Consider the following 20052-nt stretch of genomic DNA (forward strand, 5'->3'; position numbering starts at 1 on the left):
GTGTGTGCATGTAGAGGTGATTACTTGGGACTGGATAACTTGTTGAAAAAGCAGTGCATGGAGAAATCTGAGTCACCTTCTCTCTGCAACTATTAGTTGTCTGTATCTCTTCATCTAGGATTGTGATCTTGGGATATTTCTCCTGACCTCCTTGATATGTCAATTGGTATTGTCATCTTTCAGGTCTTATTTAAGGAACCATATGCTTGACATTTCATTGGTGCAATGTCACTGTGCTTTATGGAGGAAACTATCTAACATAAGACACCCTGGTACTCTGGCTCTTTTATTCTTCTCACCCCTTCTTCCTTGATGCTCTCTGGACCTTACTTTTGAGAAGGGGTTGTTTTGTACCTGTATCAGATGGTACAACCCATGTTTAGTATTCCTTGCATTTGGAGTAGTTGTGGCTCTCTAACAGCCTCTATCTTCTTCAAAACTAAGCATCACTAGTGAGGGGTAAGAGCTATCCTTACCTGTGAGTCTAAGGATAAGTATTTAGAATGCAGGCAGACACTCTTCTGCTTTAGGAAGTAGAATGTAGGTTCTCCTCTAAGGTCAAGGTTCTCACCAGGTCAAGGTTTGGGGGATAGGTTTATAGTACATCACTATAGACATAAATACCTTCCTATTGAGAAAGTCTGAAGTTCAGACAGAAGACTGATACACTTTATGACATATTTTGTCTTTCTGGTAATTGTTGTCCAGAGGTTTTCCAGCTGGGTAGAACTATTGATTTCTTTCTCCCCTGGAAGCTCATTCTGAGAGTTAGAAGGGAAGAGGCTTCATGGTCAGTTCCAGCTCAGTTCATGCAGTTTGTCATGTTTGTTTGTTTGTTTTTAGCTGTTGGGTATAAGCTTCAAGTTTCGAAAGGCAATCAAGGGCATCAGCAAAAGCCACCTAGTCAAAAGGAAGTTACCCACTTTCACAACTTTTTTTAGAGATAATCTATAGCTTTTGGAGGGATCATTGTCACCTACCTTCTTTTAAATTATAAACACACAAACACACACACACAATTTTAAACAAACATAAAAAGATGATTTCTTATGGTTTTTTTTTTAAAAAAAACATTGTAGGTCTTATTTTTTTGAACCCCTTCTTCTCTGTATGTTGCTCTGCCTCCCCTTTACCCAAATAATTTTCTCCCCAAACTCTCCCTTTCTTCCTCATGGACCCTTTTTATTTTTCTTATATCAGGGGTTGTCAAGCTAACAAACACACCTCACATCTAAAGCTTTGAAACTAAGATACACAAATAAGAAAGCACATGCAGTGCTTATCTTTCAGGGTTTGGTTTATCTCATTCACCTAGGTAGTATTCTATTGTGTGATTGTACCACAATTTCTGTATCCATTCCTCAGTTGACAGTCATCTAGGTTGTTTCCAGATTCTGGCCATTTACAAATAGAGCTGCTACAAACACAGTTGAGCAAATGTCTTTGTTGTATAGTTGAGCATATTTCAGATACATGCCTAGGAGTGGTATAGCTGGATCTTGAGGAAGCACTATTCCTAATTGTCTGAGAAAGCGCCAGATTGATTCCAAAGTGGTTGTACAAGTTTACATTCCCACCAGCAACAGAGGAGGGTTCCCCTTTCTCCACAACCTCTCCAGCATGTGTTGTCACTTGAGTTTCTGATCTTATCCACTCTGATGGATGTAAAGCAGAATTTCAGGGTTGTTTTGATTTGCATTTCTCTGATGACTAAGAATGTTGATTAAGCATTCTTTTCAGTGTTTCTCTGGCATTCCACATTCCTCTGTTGAGAATTCTCTGTTTAGCTTTGACTTCATTTTTTTAAATTGAATTTCTTGGCTTCTCGGTATAATTTTCATGATTTCATTTTTGTTTCTAGCTGAGAAAATATCTGTGATGTAAGTTAAAGTGTAGTTAATAGTTTATATCATTCACATTTCTAATGTATATTTAGATTCCTCCATTCTGACTGGCTTTCAAAAACTTCTATCACCTTTTTGGGTTATTTTTTCCATAACTAATAATGATATTATTAATGTTACCTATACAAAAGTCTGTTGTGATAAATCAAAATAAATATGCGATAAAATACAGAGAAAATCCTAATACTAGAAAAGCTATCCATTAGTATTAAATCATGAACAACTTTAATAGCACATTTATATTCTTGGCGAATCAGAGTGACCAATAAGTTTTTTCTAATATTTAGGAAGTGTGTAGACAACTTTTACATGCATGTACATTCCTTAAAAATGGAATGCTTAACATATATGAAAGATAATTAAGATAATTTAGTGGAATAGCTTGAATACTCTTTTTTTTTGCATTCTGGGTTTGTGACTATGTGTGTTGGCGGGTGTGTATAGCAGAAGAGAGAGAGAAAGAGAGGGAAAGAGAGGGAAAAAGAGAGAGTGAGAGTGTCTGGGCTCTTCTTAAACTTCTTATGTCACCCAAGTTGGCTTTGACCTTATTATTATAACTACATCCCCTTTTCTTCCAACAAGTGGGATTATAGGCATACACTACCCTGCCTGGCTTCATTATATTTTTAAAATTCAGAGCAAATGAAACACATAGAAGATGTTTTAATTATGAATTATTTCATAGTATGAATGATAATGTTTTAAATTACACATTATATGCAGAACAGGTGTTCAAGTGGAAAATTCCATTATGCAACTAAAGACTTAGAACTTGAAGTTTTAAATATACACCATAATAATTTGAAAGGAAAAAAAAACACAGATTTTTCTCAATCATAACTGGTAATTCTATGAAGCTTAAAGCTGTCCATTCTCTAAAGAAAATAAAAATGCTTCATTTGAGATAAAATTTTCACAGTACTTAACTGAGTAATTTATTAAGAGAAATTAAATTGCCATTAAGAGATCTCATAATGAAAAGAATTAATTCTCTCTTCTAGGCTAATTCAAGAAGAAAAGGAATCTACAGAACTGCGTGCTGAAGAAATTGAGAATAGAGTGGCTAGTGTAAGCTTGGAAGGTCTGAATTTGGCAAGGGTTCATCCAGGTACCTCCATCACTGCCTCTGTTACAGCTTCATCACTGGCCAGCTCATCTCCCCCAAGTGGACACTCAACGCCAAAGCTCACACCAAGAAGCCCTGCCAGGGAAATGGACCGCATGGGAGTCATGACCCTGGTATGATTTTGTATCCAGAGAAACTTAACTTGTTAGGGTTATTTGTCCTTTAGCTAACACTACAGGATATTTCCTCTCATCTGGTTTTCTGTGCATTTTATTGCTTATTAACACATGTAGTTAATAAGGGGTCTGGTTTGGCACAACAGCCATTTTTTATAGTTATCATCATTAATCAATCACCTTATTGGTTGAATGAACAGTAGCCCTTAAAGGTGGTGACAAAAATTTCTCAGTCACTAGGAAAGCAGGGATGTAAATACACATCAGAAATATGAGGGACTGAAACCAGTAAGCATCTTTTAGAAGGTAGGAAATACACCAGTGCCTTTAAAAACATAGCTAGCAACAAAAATAGTGTACATACTACAGCAAGATAAAAATGTATAATTTTGTAATATATAATTTCTATAAAAGCTTCCAAACATCATCAGGTCTTCCCTGATTATTTTTATATTTAATATAAGCATTTTCATATTTCCTTTTGGATTTTTTCTTTTGTTGTTACATTTAGCTTTTTAAAGATATTGGATATTAAAGAACTGAAAGCAAATTAAAGGGCCGCTTTTTAAAAGTAATATAGGATGATCTTTTCTAGTTCGATCCATTTGCTTACATATTTCATGATTTCCTTGATTTTCATTGCTGAGTACTATCCATTGTGTAAATGCACCACGATTTATGTATCCATTCCTCAGTTGAGGGACATCTGGGTTGTTTCCAGATTCTGGCTTTTATGAATAAAGCTGCTACAATCATGAAATTTTCAGACACATGGATGGAACTAGAAAAGATCATCTTGAGTGAGTTATTCCAGAAGCCGAAAGACACACATGGTATAAACTCAATTATACGTGGATATTAGACATATAACATAGGATAAATGCACTAAAATCTGTATACCTAAGGAAGCTAAGCAAGAAGGACCATGGGTAGGATGCTCAGTCCTCACTCAGAAAGGCAAATGGGAACGGAAGAGGGAGAAAACAGGGAACAGGACAGGAGCCTTCCACAGAGGGCCTCTGAAAGACTCTACCCAGCAGGGTTTCGAAGCAGATGGTGAGACTCAGCCAAACTTTGGGCAGAGTGCAGGGAATCTTATAAAAGAAGGGGGAGATGAAAGACCCAAAGGGGCTCCACAAAAAAGAGCAACAGAACCAAAATATCTGGGCCCAGGGGTCTTTTCTGAGACTGATACTCCAACCAAGGACCATGCATGGAGTTGACCTAGAACCTCTGCACAGATATAGCCCATGGCATCTCAGTCTCCAAATGGGTACCCTAGTAAGGGGAACAGGGACTATCTGTGACATGAACTCAGTGGCTGTCTTTTTGATCACCTCCCCCAAGGGGGTGGAGGGTACCCTTACCATATCACAGAGGAAGATAATGCTGCCAATCCTGATGAGACCCAATAGGCTAGGTTCAGATGGATGGGGAGGAGGAACTTCCCTATCAGTGGATTTGGGTAGGGCCATGGGAGAGGAAGAGAGAGGGAGAATGGGATTGGGAAGGGATGAGGGAGGAGGTTACAGCTGGGATGCAAAGTGAATAAATTTTAATAAAAAAGTAATATAGGAAAGCTCTGATATGAATGACTATTGCATGCCTCAACGTGTGGTCATTGAATGTCCCATACACCATACAGGAAGAGAACGCTTTCTCAGGTAATGGAAGATATAACTAAAGCTTTGAAAGCATGGATAGTTTGCCTGTGCTAAAAAATGACTATTAAAGGGAAGTTGGGTTTTTCTCAAATTTGCTTAACTCTAAAAAGATGTAAGTTTTGTTCTTGACATTTGTTGAATAAATAGAAATCATTGTAAAAATGAAGTAAATTTTTTTTCTGTAAAGAAGATTAAAATTATATAATTCCAATTGAAATAAAACAATTGGCAGAAACTAATTGAGCTACAAATATATTTACCCTGTAAAATCTAGCCAGCTATAGTTAAGTGAAGAAAAATTAATGATGTCGTAGATTCACCTGGATTTTATGTACTATTTATGGTCAGAAGGCCTTGGGTTGATTATGAAAGTACATTCTGCCCTCATCTATCTGTGTATATGCCCCTTCTATCTGAATTGAGAAGTTCAATACAATGTCTAAATGTTAATAGTAATTTTTTAAAATAATGTGCAGTAGAGTTGATAATGGAAAAATACTTCACTTTTAAAGTTAATTTTCATAAATATATATGCATGCCTTTAGGAGTCTATCTAATTTACATATGTATAGAAACAAATGTTTTTCAACATTGGAAAAGCAGTTATCCAAGTTTATTTTATTCTCAAAGGATTTTAGTTCACCATCATGAAACTTTTATTTTATACAGAAAGTTTAGGAATTATTTTGTTTTATGTTGAAATTGAGAACTGAAACAAAACTATTTATATGTGTTTGGAACATTATTCCTACTCAAATTCTATAGCATGAAAAGGTGTAAGCAATAAAATCTACATAAGATAAAAAGAACTTTAAAATGGCTTTTTCAGCCATTTCATCTTTCTCTGTGATCATTAGGAGAGTATATATATATATATACATATATATACATATATATATAAATATAATATATATATACATATAAATAGTAGACAAGAATGTGAAATCAGAATAATAATTAACTAATCAAAATTCACCTCAACAAAATATAGCTCAAAGTTATGGTCAATACACTGAGTTTTAGTCATCAGGTGTACTAACAAACATTATGCTCTGCTTATATGGAAATCTAGTGAACAATTTGTTAGTTACTGAAAAAAACTGTAACATCATCAAATGCTAATCATTAATTAGTTCCCTTTTTTGTTCTTTTTATTACTGCCTGTTGCAGCCAAGTGATCTAAGGAAACATCGGAGAAAGGTACTGTAAATAACTTTTATGTGTTTACTAGTTGGGTATCATTTTGTTATATAAAACATTTAAAATACTGTTATTCAAACTCTTTTATTAGAATGGAATAATTATTGATGTAACTATGCGTTGTAATTTTAAAATATAGTTGTAAGAAGAATACTTTAAAATTGTATTGTTTCTCTTTTCTAAATGAAGGTTGAATTATGAACATTAACTTATATAAGCCACCTGTGGCAGAGTGAGGCGTCTTAAGATAAACTGTTAGAGCAATACTGGTTGTTTTCACTTTTTTTATAATTTTTTTCACTACTGATTGCTTTTAATGTTGCATTTGTTGTTACTCAGTGATGATGAACCAGTATATCTTGGCACACCTATCAAAGAAAGTTTAATAGTTCTTTACCAGTTGCAAAAGAAGAGGAACTCTGTGCCCTGAAAAAGCACCAGGGTAGCCAGGAGGTAGTAGTGAGAAGAAACAGAGCTAGGAAACATTTTGAGTTATCTTTCGGGAAATGACAAGTCAGGTAAGGGAAGTTGTAGGATTGATAGAATGAGTTCAGGTGGGCAGGGGTGTCTAACACCTGGCCCTGGGCAGTATGGCAGGCTGTCATTACATCAGGAGTATAGACATCTGCTACAGAGGATGAATCCCAGCACAGTCTCTGAGTTGATAGGTTTTCATACAAGGTTACTTACAAAGTAATCTACTATCTCTACATATTAGTTAGCTATGAAGGAAAAAAAATCTCCAGATGGCAGAGGGCAACTAGATAACTCAGACAGAATAGGTATTTGCTACATATGCTACCCAATATGAAGGCACCAGACCCCATATGGGGGAAAGAACGAAAAAAAAATCATGCAAGTTGTCCTCTGACCCCGACACCCAAGACCACACACACACACACACACACACGTTCACGGAGAGTGGGAGGCAGGCAGACAAACAGACAGAGGAACACCGACCATTTTCTTGGTTATGAGACAAAACCAAAATACTAAATATGACATGAATACAATAGAAGAGACAGTGAACTTGATTGAGTATTAAAATTCCATCTTATTAGATAAATGAGAAGAGCAAAATTTTCAGTCACTAGATATCAACTGGGAAAGATTTCAGAGTTTCAGCCCAGCAGGCTATCTGACTTTCACCAGGTGAGGTGGTCAGGGACTATGAAGATGGTTCAGATATTGAGAATATCTACTGCTCTTACTGAAGACTGGAATTTGATTTCCAGCACCCACATAGTGGCTCATCAACATCCATAACTCTATTTCTAGAGCATGCAACGGCCTCTTTAGGCCTCTGCAGGAATCTACATATGCATACATGCAGAAAAAACTCATGCAAATGAAACAAAAATAGATAAATCTTTTGATTTTTTTAGAAGATTTGGTAGTCAGTATATGCTAAAACACATCTGAATCCAGAAAACATTGTTTCCTGAAGGAAATCTATATTACAACTGCATGAATTGGTGGAAATTTAGTATATGCGGGGGTCTCTCTGAACTGTAAGACTAATCTAAGCCAAGGAGATAAAATGCTAGAAAAAAAATAGCATTAAGTTCTTGGAAGGCAAGAGTTCTTCATTGTTTATAAAAACTTTTGTGAACAGTGTGTTTAATGGAGAAACAAGTAAGACATTTCTGCCGAGTACAGCTTTTAGTGTGTGCTGCAGCCACAGAAGAAAACTCCCAGGTACATTTCCAGAGTCATAGAGCAGTAGCAGTTTTTCTACAACTTTGATCTCTTAAAGCATGTTGTACTATGCAGTGATAACACTGATTTGTTTTCTTGATTAAACTTATTTTTTAATCACCATTTTCTCTCTCTCTCTCTCTTCAAAAAAAGAAGGATTTTTTTAATTATTCAGGTTTCTGAACAACATAGGTCTTTACTAACATGCTTCTTGCCTTTTCTGGTTCTTGTTTTATGCTTATTTTCAAATTTTTCCCATGGCTTGTAGTGAAATAAAACAATTTTCAGAATTTATATTCTTACCTTTCATGTTTTTCTCACTGGGAAAAAAAATCTTTCTTATAACCCACTACACATTTTAAACATTCTTCATATATGTTTCATTATGTTGACTAATTTAAACCACTTTATATGATAAACCGTATTTTACCAAGTTGTCCTTACCTTTTTTACTCCCATGCTTAAGGATGTCTTTCTTATGACACTCTTACTAGGCGTAACATCTTTTTCTTCAGTGAATTTCCTGAAATGCGTTAGGGCCTTCTGTAAAGAGGGTATCTTCATGGGCTGTCGGTGCTGCTCCCTGGCGTGCTTGCCTGCTGTCAGAGGTGCTGGGTTCAATTTGCAGTACTGAAAACAGAAGTGTGTGTATCCAAGTATAGCAAGAATAACTTTTTATCGATGGACGGCATTGTTTAGGCTTAAACCGTATTTTTCATGTAATTAGCTTGATAGTTTCAAGACATAGTAACTTTAATCGTAAATAGATATGAAAATAAGACCCTTAATAATAAGAACTTGCCTGGGTAAGGCATATACATGTGTGTTAGAATTACTCTAGTGCTTTTACCTTAAAGATTCTTCCTTTGAGGCAATTTCACTTGAAATTGTAATTAGCTCATTGAATGTTCTGCTTCTGTTTTTAGATTGCCGTGGTGGAAGAAGATGGACGGGAGGATAAAGCAACAATTAAATGTGAAACCTCTCCTCCCCCAACGCCCAGAGCTATTAGAATGACTCACACACTCCCTTCTTCTTACCACAATGACGCCCGGAGGTAAGACTCAAGCAGGGAACACATTAAAGACTTTCATCCCCCAATTCTTTCTCTCCCTTCACTGTTGTCAAATAAAAATTGTTACATAGTTTATAGACAAACAAGAATCAAGAGATGGCTCAGTCGATAAGAGTGCTTACTGCTTTTGCAGACAACCCGAGTCTCCTTTCCAGCACAGACTTCAGGCAGCGACTGGACACATATAACTCTAGCACCCAGGGGTCCAACACCCTCTACTGTTTGCAGACATCTTCACTCATGTGCACATGACTCATGTACAGACATACATATAGACACATCACTAAAAATAAAATTATGTGCATAACTTCACTTGAAATATAATTCTCCATCATACTGTTTCTGTGTTCTCTTTTCCCATACCTCTTGTGACACTTGAAAATTTCCAATCATGTACCAAATTTTACTTTTAAAATGAACAAGCAAATATATTTATCTTTGTGTTTTGTTACCAGCCAATAAGCAAATAAGAATCACTCACATATTGAGAAGACCTTTCTTCTTGAATTTGTGACTAGTCCTAGATTATTATAGGATTTCTAGGACAAGACTAAAAATGGGTACTGTAAGGGAAATTAAGTTCTGAAAAATCTATTCTTGGGCCTCATTTGTTGCATATCACATGCTACTGTGCTGATTCTAAGTCCTCAGATAGGAAGGCCTTAGCATTAAAATGAACGTTGAACAAAATACTTTTTTCTTAAAATGTTGAGGAAGCATTTTATATGCCATATGATTCTCAAAATGTTCTAATGCTGAAAACTTTAAGTTGAGTTCCATAATCAACAGCAGGAAAATGTCTCAGCATTTAGTTCATCTAACACACTGGACATCTCATTTCTCAGTAGCAGAGGCATTTCTGAACACAAGCAGAATGACCTAAAGATCATCACATCTTCTGATTAGTAGCTTCATGACAAATGGTTTCAAAAATATGTCAGACATGTTGATCAGAATTGAGAGATGACTAGCCATTTGGAAGTCATTTCAGTTTACCGTGGAACTAAAATACTATTTTATTGATTGTCATAGATGTGTAAGACAGTGATGAGCATTTGTAATGTGGCGCTTTTAGATCCCAATAAGATGGCATTTATAATAAAGTCGCAAATGTGTGATAGTGAAAGAAAGATAGCTAAAAGGGTTACCCATGAAGACAAAGATTAAATTAGCCACTTCAATTTCATAATTAACGATTGCCATGGGTTAGAAAGAAAAAAAAAACTCTGAAAAGAAAAATAAGGAGCCAAATGCTCAACAAAAGACACTAACCATGCAGTTATTCAGTTGCGGAAAAGGTGGCTGATTATTCGAGAGTGTACAGGAATAAGAGGAAAAAGATGTTTGGAACAAAATGATATTTCATTTCTATTGAAAATTTGAAGTCCCAATGGAACCAAAAAAGATACAGTTAAATAACTTAGAGAAAGATGAGAAGAAAAGGGAAAAAAATCAAATTCAAAATCTACTTTCTCCTTCCTTTGTCGTTTATAAAGGAAAGAAACTTCGTGTACTTTGTGGCCAATGCATCCTAAACGAGCATCTTTCCTCTTTTGTGTTTTGCAGCAGTTTATCTGCCTCTCTTGAGCCAGAAAGCCTTGGGCTTGGCAGTGCCAATAGCAGCCAAGACTCACTTCACAAAGCCCCCAAGAAGAAAGGAATCAAGTCTTCAATCGGGCGCTTGTTTGGTAAAAAAGAAAAGGCTCGACTCGGGCAGCTTCGTAAGTATGGGCCTTTCATTTTCCGCAACCACTTGGATTTGTCACTTCTGAGTGTCCTGGTGTTTCATTTCTCACCCGTAAGTTCTTTTCTGTCCCTAGGGAGCTTTCAATTTAGTCAACTTTGTAAAGCCAGATGAGTTAACTAAAGCTAACTAAAAGCTGGTATGTTTTAAGACTAATATAATGAAGTTGCACTAATGTTATGAATCAAGTGCTTTGATTGTCGTCCATATTTTACTGATGGGTAGACAAAGTCTTAGCCCTTTTCAGAACAGAGACCACAATCCAGGGAGATAGGCCTATGGCTCACTTGATAAAATGCCAAATGCTCAGCTATGGAGACCTGAATTCAGATCCCCAGAGCATATGGAAACATCAGTGTGACAGCGAGTGTGTGCAACTCCAGTGCTGGTAGGGGCAAAAATAGGTAAAACCTTGTTACTTCCTGACCAGCCATCCCAACTTCATCAGGAAATTTTAGGTTCATTGACAGACAATAAAGAGATTAAAAAGAAAATGATTAGGGAAGACACCCACAAACACATGCACACACACATACATATGCATACACATCTATACACACGTGCACACAGCTACAGGAGTGTGTATAGACACCAAACACACATACCCAGATGTACCGGGCAAAAGAAATAGAGTAATGTGCTGTCATTTTAGAGCATGCTTAAATACGAAATCTTAATTATGTGAATTTAAAATTTATCTTCTGGAGGAAAGAGATGAAGCCTACATACGCCAAAAGACTAAATAACATAGCACAAGGGAACAAAATATGAAGGACAAGTAAAAGCTATTACAGTTTCTCCCTGGTAGCTCTAAAGAATATCTATAAGATTGGGATGAAGAAATAAACATCACAAGTTTGGCTAGGATAACTTATCTTATTATTATTATTATTATTATTATTATTATTTATTTCCAATGTTTTCACTTTGTATCCCAGTTGTAGCCCCCTTCCTCATCTCCTTTCTGTTCCACCTTCCCTCTCTCTTCTTCCCTTATTCCTGCCCCCTAGTCCACTTATAGGGGAAATCCTTCTCCCCTACTATCTAACCTTACTCTATCCGGTTCCATCAGGACTGCCTAGATCCTCTTCCTCTGTGGGATGGCAAGGTCACCCTAAGAGGGCAAAGTGGTCAAGGAGCAGACAACCAAGTTCATGTCAGAGAGTATCTCTTTCCCCCTAACTAGAGAACCCACATGGGGAATGAGCTGTTTATGGGCTACCTCTGAACAGGGGTTCTAGGAGGGTTACATCTCTGTGCATGGTAGGATAAAATATTATCAATGACTAATAATAGGAAATATGAATTAGTGCTTTTGAAATGACTTCAGCTAAGTATATAACCATGAAAAAGGCACATGTGCACATTCATACACAAAAATATCAAAACAATAGCAATTGAAATTTCTGAAATAAAATACGTATCACTGGCACTTTGGGAAGAGTATTGTCTTAGTCCCTGTTATACTGGTGTGATGACACACCATGACCAAGACAACTTTTATGAAAAAAAAAAAACATTTATTTAATTGGGGTCCTGATCATAGCTTTAGAAGCTCAGTCCATGAACATCATGGTGGGAAGCAGACAAGTGTGACAGGGGAGCAGAAGCAAAGAGCTTTGCATCCTATATGCTGATCACTATGGAGAAAGGCTTGGGGAGGGAAAGATAGGAAGAGAGGGAAGAGATAGGCAGAGGGAGAGAGGGAGAGCTTTCAGTATATTCTTCTTCAGGCTTAAGTTATTAGGAAAAAATTAAATTTCTTCTAATAGTAAGTTAGCTAGAGTGATAGAGATTCCTAAGTATGTTCTGCAGTTACTCAGTTAATGGAATGATTACGTGTAGGTGATTCTCGATCACCTAGGGATAATTTTTTGCTATAGCACCAAGGAGTTTCTACTTATCATGTTCATGCTTGCAGGTTTGTGACAGCAAATTCATTCAGCATCCCTTCCCTGACATCCATGGTGTGTAACCATACAAAACATCAGCTGTGGGAAGCTGATATACATGGGACTGTGTGAATATCATAATTCAATGTGACAGTCAAATCCTCCTTGGATTTCTATTTCCCAGAAGAAGAATCTCTTCATCAATAGAAATATAACATAGGAAATAAAAAGCTGTTTTCATATATAAATCAACATACCAGTCAACAATGTTTGTTTTATCGAATTCGCTGACTTATCATGACATTTAACAAATTATTGGTCATTTTTAATATGTTGTAGTAAAACTCACAGTTTTGTTATTAAGATGCTTGCTAATAGAGGGATCATTCCTTTACTAAAATTTTATTTAGCATATATGCTTTTCTTATGTTCTATAACCTAACTTTTTCTCTTTAAAATTATTTTGATTGTCCTTTACACATACTTTTTATAGTTTAATTGAATTTGATGAGAAAACAATAAATCAATAATTTTTTCAACAAAATTGCATTTTATCAGGATACTAAGGTATCATTTAAAACGTAGAAAATACACAGTCTTTTATAAACCTAAACTTTGTTTTCTATTTTCTGAGACTGCATTTTTAGATCAGAATATATGAAACTGTGCTAAATTATAGTTACAGTCATATCAACTCCTCCAAACTCAGGAAGCAGCAAAACCTGTTTGCTAACTGTAGAATTATTTTTTTCTTCCAAAATGCTCATTGCTTAAAAATGATCATGTTTTATTTAAAAAGTTGAGTTCTTGATGACAAACTTTAAATCATAGGTTAATTGTTCTTTTATTTCTTTGAAAACTAAAATGCCTGATTCATCCAATAACCTTGATATTGAAAAAGTTTTATCACTTACCAAGTAGATTTGTCTCATCAATATGCACTGAAACCATATGGATCAACCAAGAATTTTATGAGTTTTAAGTCAATCATTCACTTCATCTCCACTTTAAGAGAACATATTTATTGTGATTATAAATGATAATTTATGGATGTATACTAAGGCACATACACAAGTGAGAGAAATGAAGCCACAATATTCGATCAATATGCATAATGGAAAATTTCAGATTTGACAATGTTCCCTAAGAGACTTTCAGTTCTCCACCCAATGGTTTTCCAAATAAGAGCCACATTGAGTCTCTTATGTAATAAAAATCTTTCCTGCCGCATTAATTGCACATGAATATAAGGAATAAAATAAAATTGGCCTTCTATCTCTATTACACTGAATTAAATCTGGACAGTGACTGATGTGTTTTGATTAAATGAGACTTTTTACAATTATCTAGCCCAGTAATAAGATTATCAAGGTAAAAGTTAAGTCAATTCACAGCAATTTTCTGTATTAATAGTCTCCAGCTTAACAAAGTATTTGCTAAAATAAATTATGGAAAACAGTAGTAGCCAATTTACCATTTCTTTCTGGCAATAATTGAGAAACCATAGCATATTCAAGTACTCAACATCTATACAAGAAAAATATACAAAAAAGGTAGTGACAGTTGTCTTCAATGGTTATCTTCTGGTATATTGGTTAAATCTGGAGGATGGTATTTGTTAAGAATGAAGTTATTATTAGCATCAGATTAGTATTTGAAGATTATGTTTAAATGTAACTTATATCCCTTCTATTTAAAATATACATATACCTTCATCCACATGAAAATATGAATAATTTTCTTTGACTGTGACTTTGTGTTTTCTTTTACAAACAATAAATCTCAACAAAAAAGAGAAACACAATATTAATCTCACATTTTTCACTATAATTAGCAATTTATGAACCAAATTCATTTAGGGGTTTGGCGTGAAATAAGTGCATTATAAAATGTGCCTTTCCATCACTGACACTCATGAAATGTCTCTTGTTCCCAGCAAGACTATGCATACATACTATAATTTCTGACTCTGTTAATGCTGACACTAGTTCACATAATTTTTGGTAGATTAGATAAAACAATAAACTTATGTGGTCTTTCGAAGAAATACTTAAATTACTTTTGGCTTATAAAAAATCAAAGCAAAAGTTATCTCAGAAAAGATGAGGCTTCTGAGCAAGGCTAGAAGACTCAGCATGCTGTACTCGCTGAGTTCCAGGAGCTCTACATGCAGACCCTTCAGCAGCCAACACAGGCCTATGCATTCTTTAAACCGGGTCTGAAAACATACATTTAGTTTTCTGTTCAGCAGACTGTTTCTCACTGTAAGTGAGATATGACAAGCATGCTATTCATGGTCTTTGCTCTTTTTTTTAATTAACTTTTTATTAATTACAGTTTATTCTCTTTGTATTCTAGTTGTATCCCTGTTCCTCATCCCTACCCAATCACACCCTCCCTCCCCCATCTCCTTCCATGACCCTCCCTTATTCCACTGATAGGAAAGGTCTTTCTCCCCTTCCCTCTGACCCTAGCCTATTAGGTCTCATCAGGAGTAGCTTCATTGTCTTCCTCTGTGGCCTGGTAAGGCTGCCCCCCCCCCCCACCTCAGGGAGAGATAGTCAAAGAATCTGCCACTAAGTTCATATCAGAGACACTCCCTGTTCCCCTTGCTAGGGTACCCACTTGGATACTGAACTACCATGGGTTACATCTGTGCAGGGGTTCTAGGTTATCTCCATGCTTCGTCCTGGGTTCGAGTATCAGTCTCAGAAAAGACCTCTTTGCCAGGTCTTCACTCTGACCTCTCACTAGAGAAGTCAAACAGAATGGCCTTGAGCATTGAATACTCTACAACGGTTTGTAGGTACACGTACATATTGTCTTCCACAGTTGTGCCTGTGCAAATGAATGAACACTGGTAGGTACTTATTTGTGTGTGTTGACTTTCCCAGTTCATTTGATGTGTAACTGTGTCCTTTGATGTATGCAATACAAGAGGCAATCCTAAAAGTAAGAACGTTTCTGAGTGGTTGCACCAGTTACCTTTGAGATGGTAATTTCAGAAGGGACAAATGCCTCTATCTTGATCTTAAGTTGTTTTTTTTTTTTTTTTTCTTCCCAGGGGGGTTTATGGAGACTGAAGCCGCAGCGCAGGAGTCCCTGGGCTTAGGCAAACTTGGAACCCAAGCAGAAAAGGACAGAAGACTGAAGAAAAAGTAGGTTTGGAAATTAATTTTTCTCCTTTTTCACACACTTTATTATGATGCTTCATCCTTTTCTCTTATAAGGAATTTAAGAAGAGATAAATTGGGAATTAAAACTATATAGCAATTTTTCCTGAAACTATGGCAAGCAACTCAGTGCTCATGTTTCACGGTGATAATGAATTGAAGCTTCAAATGAGTATAAAACTTGTGTACACAATAAACTGCAAAATTTAAGCTACTGACCAAAGCAATGGCTTCAAAATTGTATTTTATATATAATACAGTTAGATGTAGTATTAAAGGCAATATGATGCATTATTGAAGCCAAATGAAGTTCTGATTTGGTACAACAAAATGGAAGTTGTATTATGTGTTTCCTTTCATGATAGCTGTGTGTCTAGTGTTCATAAAGAAGAATTTAGGAGGAAGAGTCTTTCTCCGGCTGGATATAAGCTTATTTTAGGTGAGAACAGATTGTTTGGCACCTGCCAAGAAACTGAGAGTGTATCTTCCCATTCACATGTAATGTAGAACATTTAAATGACTTGTAAAATTTGAAAATTTTGAGTTTCAACAGCTGTTAGGAAGGGATTCCATAAATAACATATTTTTAGCTGCATAGTAACATTTTCAGTGACATAAAATCATCACTCTAAAAGCATAGTCTTTAAAAGTATTATAATTTAATTTCATTCTCGTCTTTTTGTGAGTTGCTCCTTCACCACTCCCTAAACTATTTATTACATTATTTTAATAGTTTTTATATTTCTGCTTCCTACCGCTACCAATTTATGATCAGTGCATTTCTAGTGATTGCTCTAGCTACCAATTAGTGATAGATGTATTTCTACTGTTTCAAAACACAGGCTTCTCAATTTACTTCACATTTTGTCTCTCTACTTGTGTTGCAGACATTTGCCAATAACAGGAAATATAAGTATAATATAGTAGAAGTTAATTAACAGTTATTATTAGTTGGCAATACTTTACTGAAACTATTTATCCAGACCCAATAGAAATACAAAATAGAACAATACTTTGAGAATGTTATGTCTTCAATAGGATTAAAGGTTCCATCATGAAATATTATTCAGTTACTGATAACTTAAAGATACAGATCAGTATTATTCAGTTACTGATAACTTAAAGATACATATCAGTATTTGTCATAACCTGCTTCAAATATCTTTATTTCTATAATCCTATTAAAATGAAATCTTTATTTTCATAGTTATCTTTGGAGAATATTCTTCTATGAAGAATTATTCTTTTATATCATGGTTAGTTTATTACAAGTCTGCCTAATGGACATAATTAATTAAATAATACGCAAAAATATTGCCCTTCATTTTGACTATTCCATGAGAAAGACTCAGTAGCATATACATGGAGCCAGTGCTGTGAGATTTGCTGTGACTAAGTTGACTCAGCACTTCCACGAAACTGTTATTTATTTCTGTTGCAATTTATCAGAAAGTCATGTTTAGTTGTGTATCAATTACCTTCAGTTTGCACTAATCTCAATTTGTTATTCTCATTACATATCGGTGGCTTGTTCTCAAATTGTAATTTTCTCATTCAAATATTTCACATAAATAGTCTTCGTGGTTCTCATTCAAATTTTCGGTTTTTCATACAGTTCCTGCCTTCAGTCTCTTAGTGTTTAAGGTTTGGGTCACTTGTTCTCAGGATTTAGTCTCCAGGGGATGTTGTGATGTCTGTCATGTGAGCTCACTTTGCGTTCATCACGATATTGTGATCCGGCCCATCATCCTCTCTTATTTCACTGAAGCACAGATACATTTTTCTAATCAATGGAATTGAATGACGTTTTTCTGAGATTGACGTTGAGAGCACCTAGAAATACGAATTTTGCACCTGCGCTTTTGTGTCTCTCACCCTGGTCATTAAATGCTCATTTCGCTTTCTTGACTGTCTATCTGTTCTTGAAACGTTAAACTATTTCTTGGGATAGTTTAAAAAGTAATGCTAACTACACAAGCATTAAAGAAAAGAGCACAAAATCATACAATTAGCCAAATACTAAATTAGAAAGATATGACAAAAACCCTTCAATTTCTGAAGAAGTTTCAATTTATCCAAATTTTATGTAAAGTCTAGATTCGGCTTTTTGGGGTTATATCTTAGTTGTTTTTTTTTTTTTTTTTTTTTTTTTTTTTTTCCTCTTGCTGTTACAAAATGCCTAACAAGAGTCATTTAAGGAAGGAAAAGTTTACATTGGCTAATAGTTTCGGGGGATACAGTCCTTTATCATGGGGAATGGGTGTTGGTAGTAGCAAGAGAAAGCTGATCACATTGCATTTACAGTTAGGAAGGCAAAAGTGATCAACACTGATGGTCTTTATTCAGAAGAAGAACCCAGCCCTGGGAATAGTACTGGCCACATTTAGAGTTGTTCTTCCAACTTCAATTAACCTACTCTAGAAACTCCTTCCAGCCTTGTCTCCATGGTAGCTCTAACTTCATCCAAGTTGTTTTATTTGTTGTGATGACACAGGACCGTGTGCGTGCTGGAAAAACACTCCAGCAATCATCTCTAACCCAGCTATTATGAATTATGTGTATGTTTCACTTGTTTTAATTTTTTTTACTCTGTACAGTTGTCAAACTCGACAATTCAATATAAAGTGACCCGATGGGCTTACATTTATGATGTTTTCTTTGATCCCAAGAAACATATTGACCTGACTAAAGCTAAAGATATCTGCTTGAATAATTAAACCTGTCTAACTCTAAAGAAAACTGGGAGTAGGCAGGGCACTTTTGAAAACCAACAGAAATGTCACTCAGTGACTACTTACCTTCAAAACCATTAATCATTGAAATTTTAGCAAAACTTCCTGGTTATATTTTCCCCTAGCTTTTAAACATTGTATAAATTTTTAGTGAAAGATACAGATATGCTAAAAATATGTCATACCTTTGTATGTAATCAAAATATATTAAATGAATTTTAGTAAGGGTAATTTGTCATTTCATTCTTTTGTTATAACATTAATAATATGTTATTACATATTTTAATTTTCTACATCCTCCTGAACGGATAACACTACTAAATGAACATTGATTTTGTATTTGAATCAATTTTTCAACATCATTAAAATGAAATTAACACTCCCATTCAGCTATCAACAGCATCCCCTCCAGAGAGACAAAATTATCCTTAAAGCAAGGCAGGCAAAGTTAATCACCACCAATGAATCTTTATATTAGAAATTCAAAGAGCTCCAAGTGAAGCTCCATAGATTGGGCTAAATTTATTCTCATCACAGTCCCGCCCGAGGCTCTGTTTCCACACATAATATTTATTATGTTTAAAGATGCTTCACTTATACTCTTTGGCATTTGAAAGGTTCAGAGTAAGCATATCTCTAAGCAAGTAAATGTCACTTAAATTATTCATACTCTAAGGTACCACAAAACTCCTCAATGTTTTCCATTCGATAAATATTTATCAAGTGACTATGTGCCAATTTTAGCTTATAAATGAGTTGTGGTCAAGAACTTGTGTTCAAATATATAAACGTTTTTCTTTCTGAGTGGTGCTGTGTACATGGAAGGCAAACATCTGTGCTTCATCACACACGAACATTTTCTAGTTACACTGTATGAATGGACTTTAGTTTTATGAAGCATAAAGGAGCAGCTGGCTAGATACTGTGCCTTTCACAGATTCCTGAGATATCAGAGGTAGGGTACTTCCAGATGACAATAGGAAATCATATTTCTGCAATGTGCTATCATAAGCACATTCATCCTTCTTCATTACTCTACGTTCATGTCTTGAAACCCAAATAAATAATGAAAAGCAAGAATTTGTACTTTGCAAATATGTTGCAGTCAAAGGTTCATTTAGACACTATCAGTATGCTGTGGGCAGCCAAATCAAAGGATCTATTATAGGAGAACTTTTAGAATCTAAACCCAACCCCACACCCTAATATTTCTCTGGGAAAATATTTCTCAGTTTTCTACTCAGAACTCAGAGGTGGCTTTGTGCCTGTACCAAGACCCAGATATCACTTCAGAGATCTGTTGTGGTTCCAGCCAAGGACAATTAAAAGCATTACTTGAAAGTAAATAATAAGATGCAAATACTAACATTGTAAAGTAATACAATGTTCTTTCACTAAAACTAAAGTTAAGAAAAATGCCAGGGCTCTTTATTTGTGTTTAGATATATCTGATCTATTAGAAGAAAGGAAAAGAATGGGAAATGAGATAGCTATTTTGATCCATCAGTTTAGTGACTGTTACAAGACAAGCACGATTAAAGTCACATATTATCTACACATTTTTGCATTCAAGAAATATTTTTATCAAGAAATGATAAAATAATAAGGAATAATTAGATATTAAACTATAAATAAATGTTTGAAAATTCTGAAATAACTTTATTTACTAAATAATTTCTATCCTTGATTTGACTAAAATCCTATTATTATTTTGACTAAAAAACTCCT

The 20052-nt window shown here is 35.2% G+C and overlaps 1 protein-coding gene across 27 annotated transcripts in view; it reads left to right on the top strand.

Annotated features, from left to right (window-relative positions):
* Ppfia2 (PTPRF interacting protein alpha 2) overlaps positions 1–20052 on the top strand; it is a 513258-nt gene that overhangs the window by 447281 nt on the left and 45925 nt on the right. For all 27 annotated transcript variants that reach the window (XM_060377987.1, XM_060377984.1, XM_060377986.1 and 24 more), the window contains 5 exons: positions 2906–3143; positions 5981–6010; positions 8635–8765; positions 10350–10504; positions 15484–15577. In XM_060377987.1, coding sequence (XP_060233970.1) covers positions 2906–3143; positions 5981–6010; positions 8635–8765; positions 10350–10504; positions 15484–15577 — 648 coding nt within the window. The remainder of the gene's footprint in view (positions 1–2905; positions 3144–5980; positions 6011–8634; positions 8766–10349; positions 10505–15483; positions 15578–20052) is intronic.

Source organism: Meriones unguiculatus, chromosome 2 (assembly GCF_030254825.1).
Source record: "Meriones unguiculatus strain TT.TT164.6M chromosome 2, Bangor_MerUng_6.1, whole genome shotgun sequence".
NCBI lineage: Eukaryota > Metazoa > Chordata > Mammalia > Rodentia > Muridae > Meriones > Meriones unguiculatus.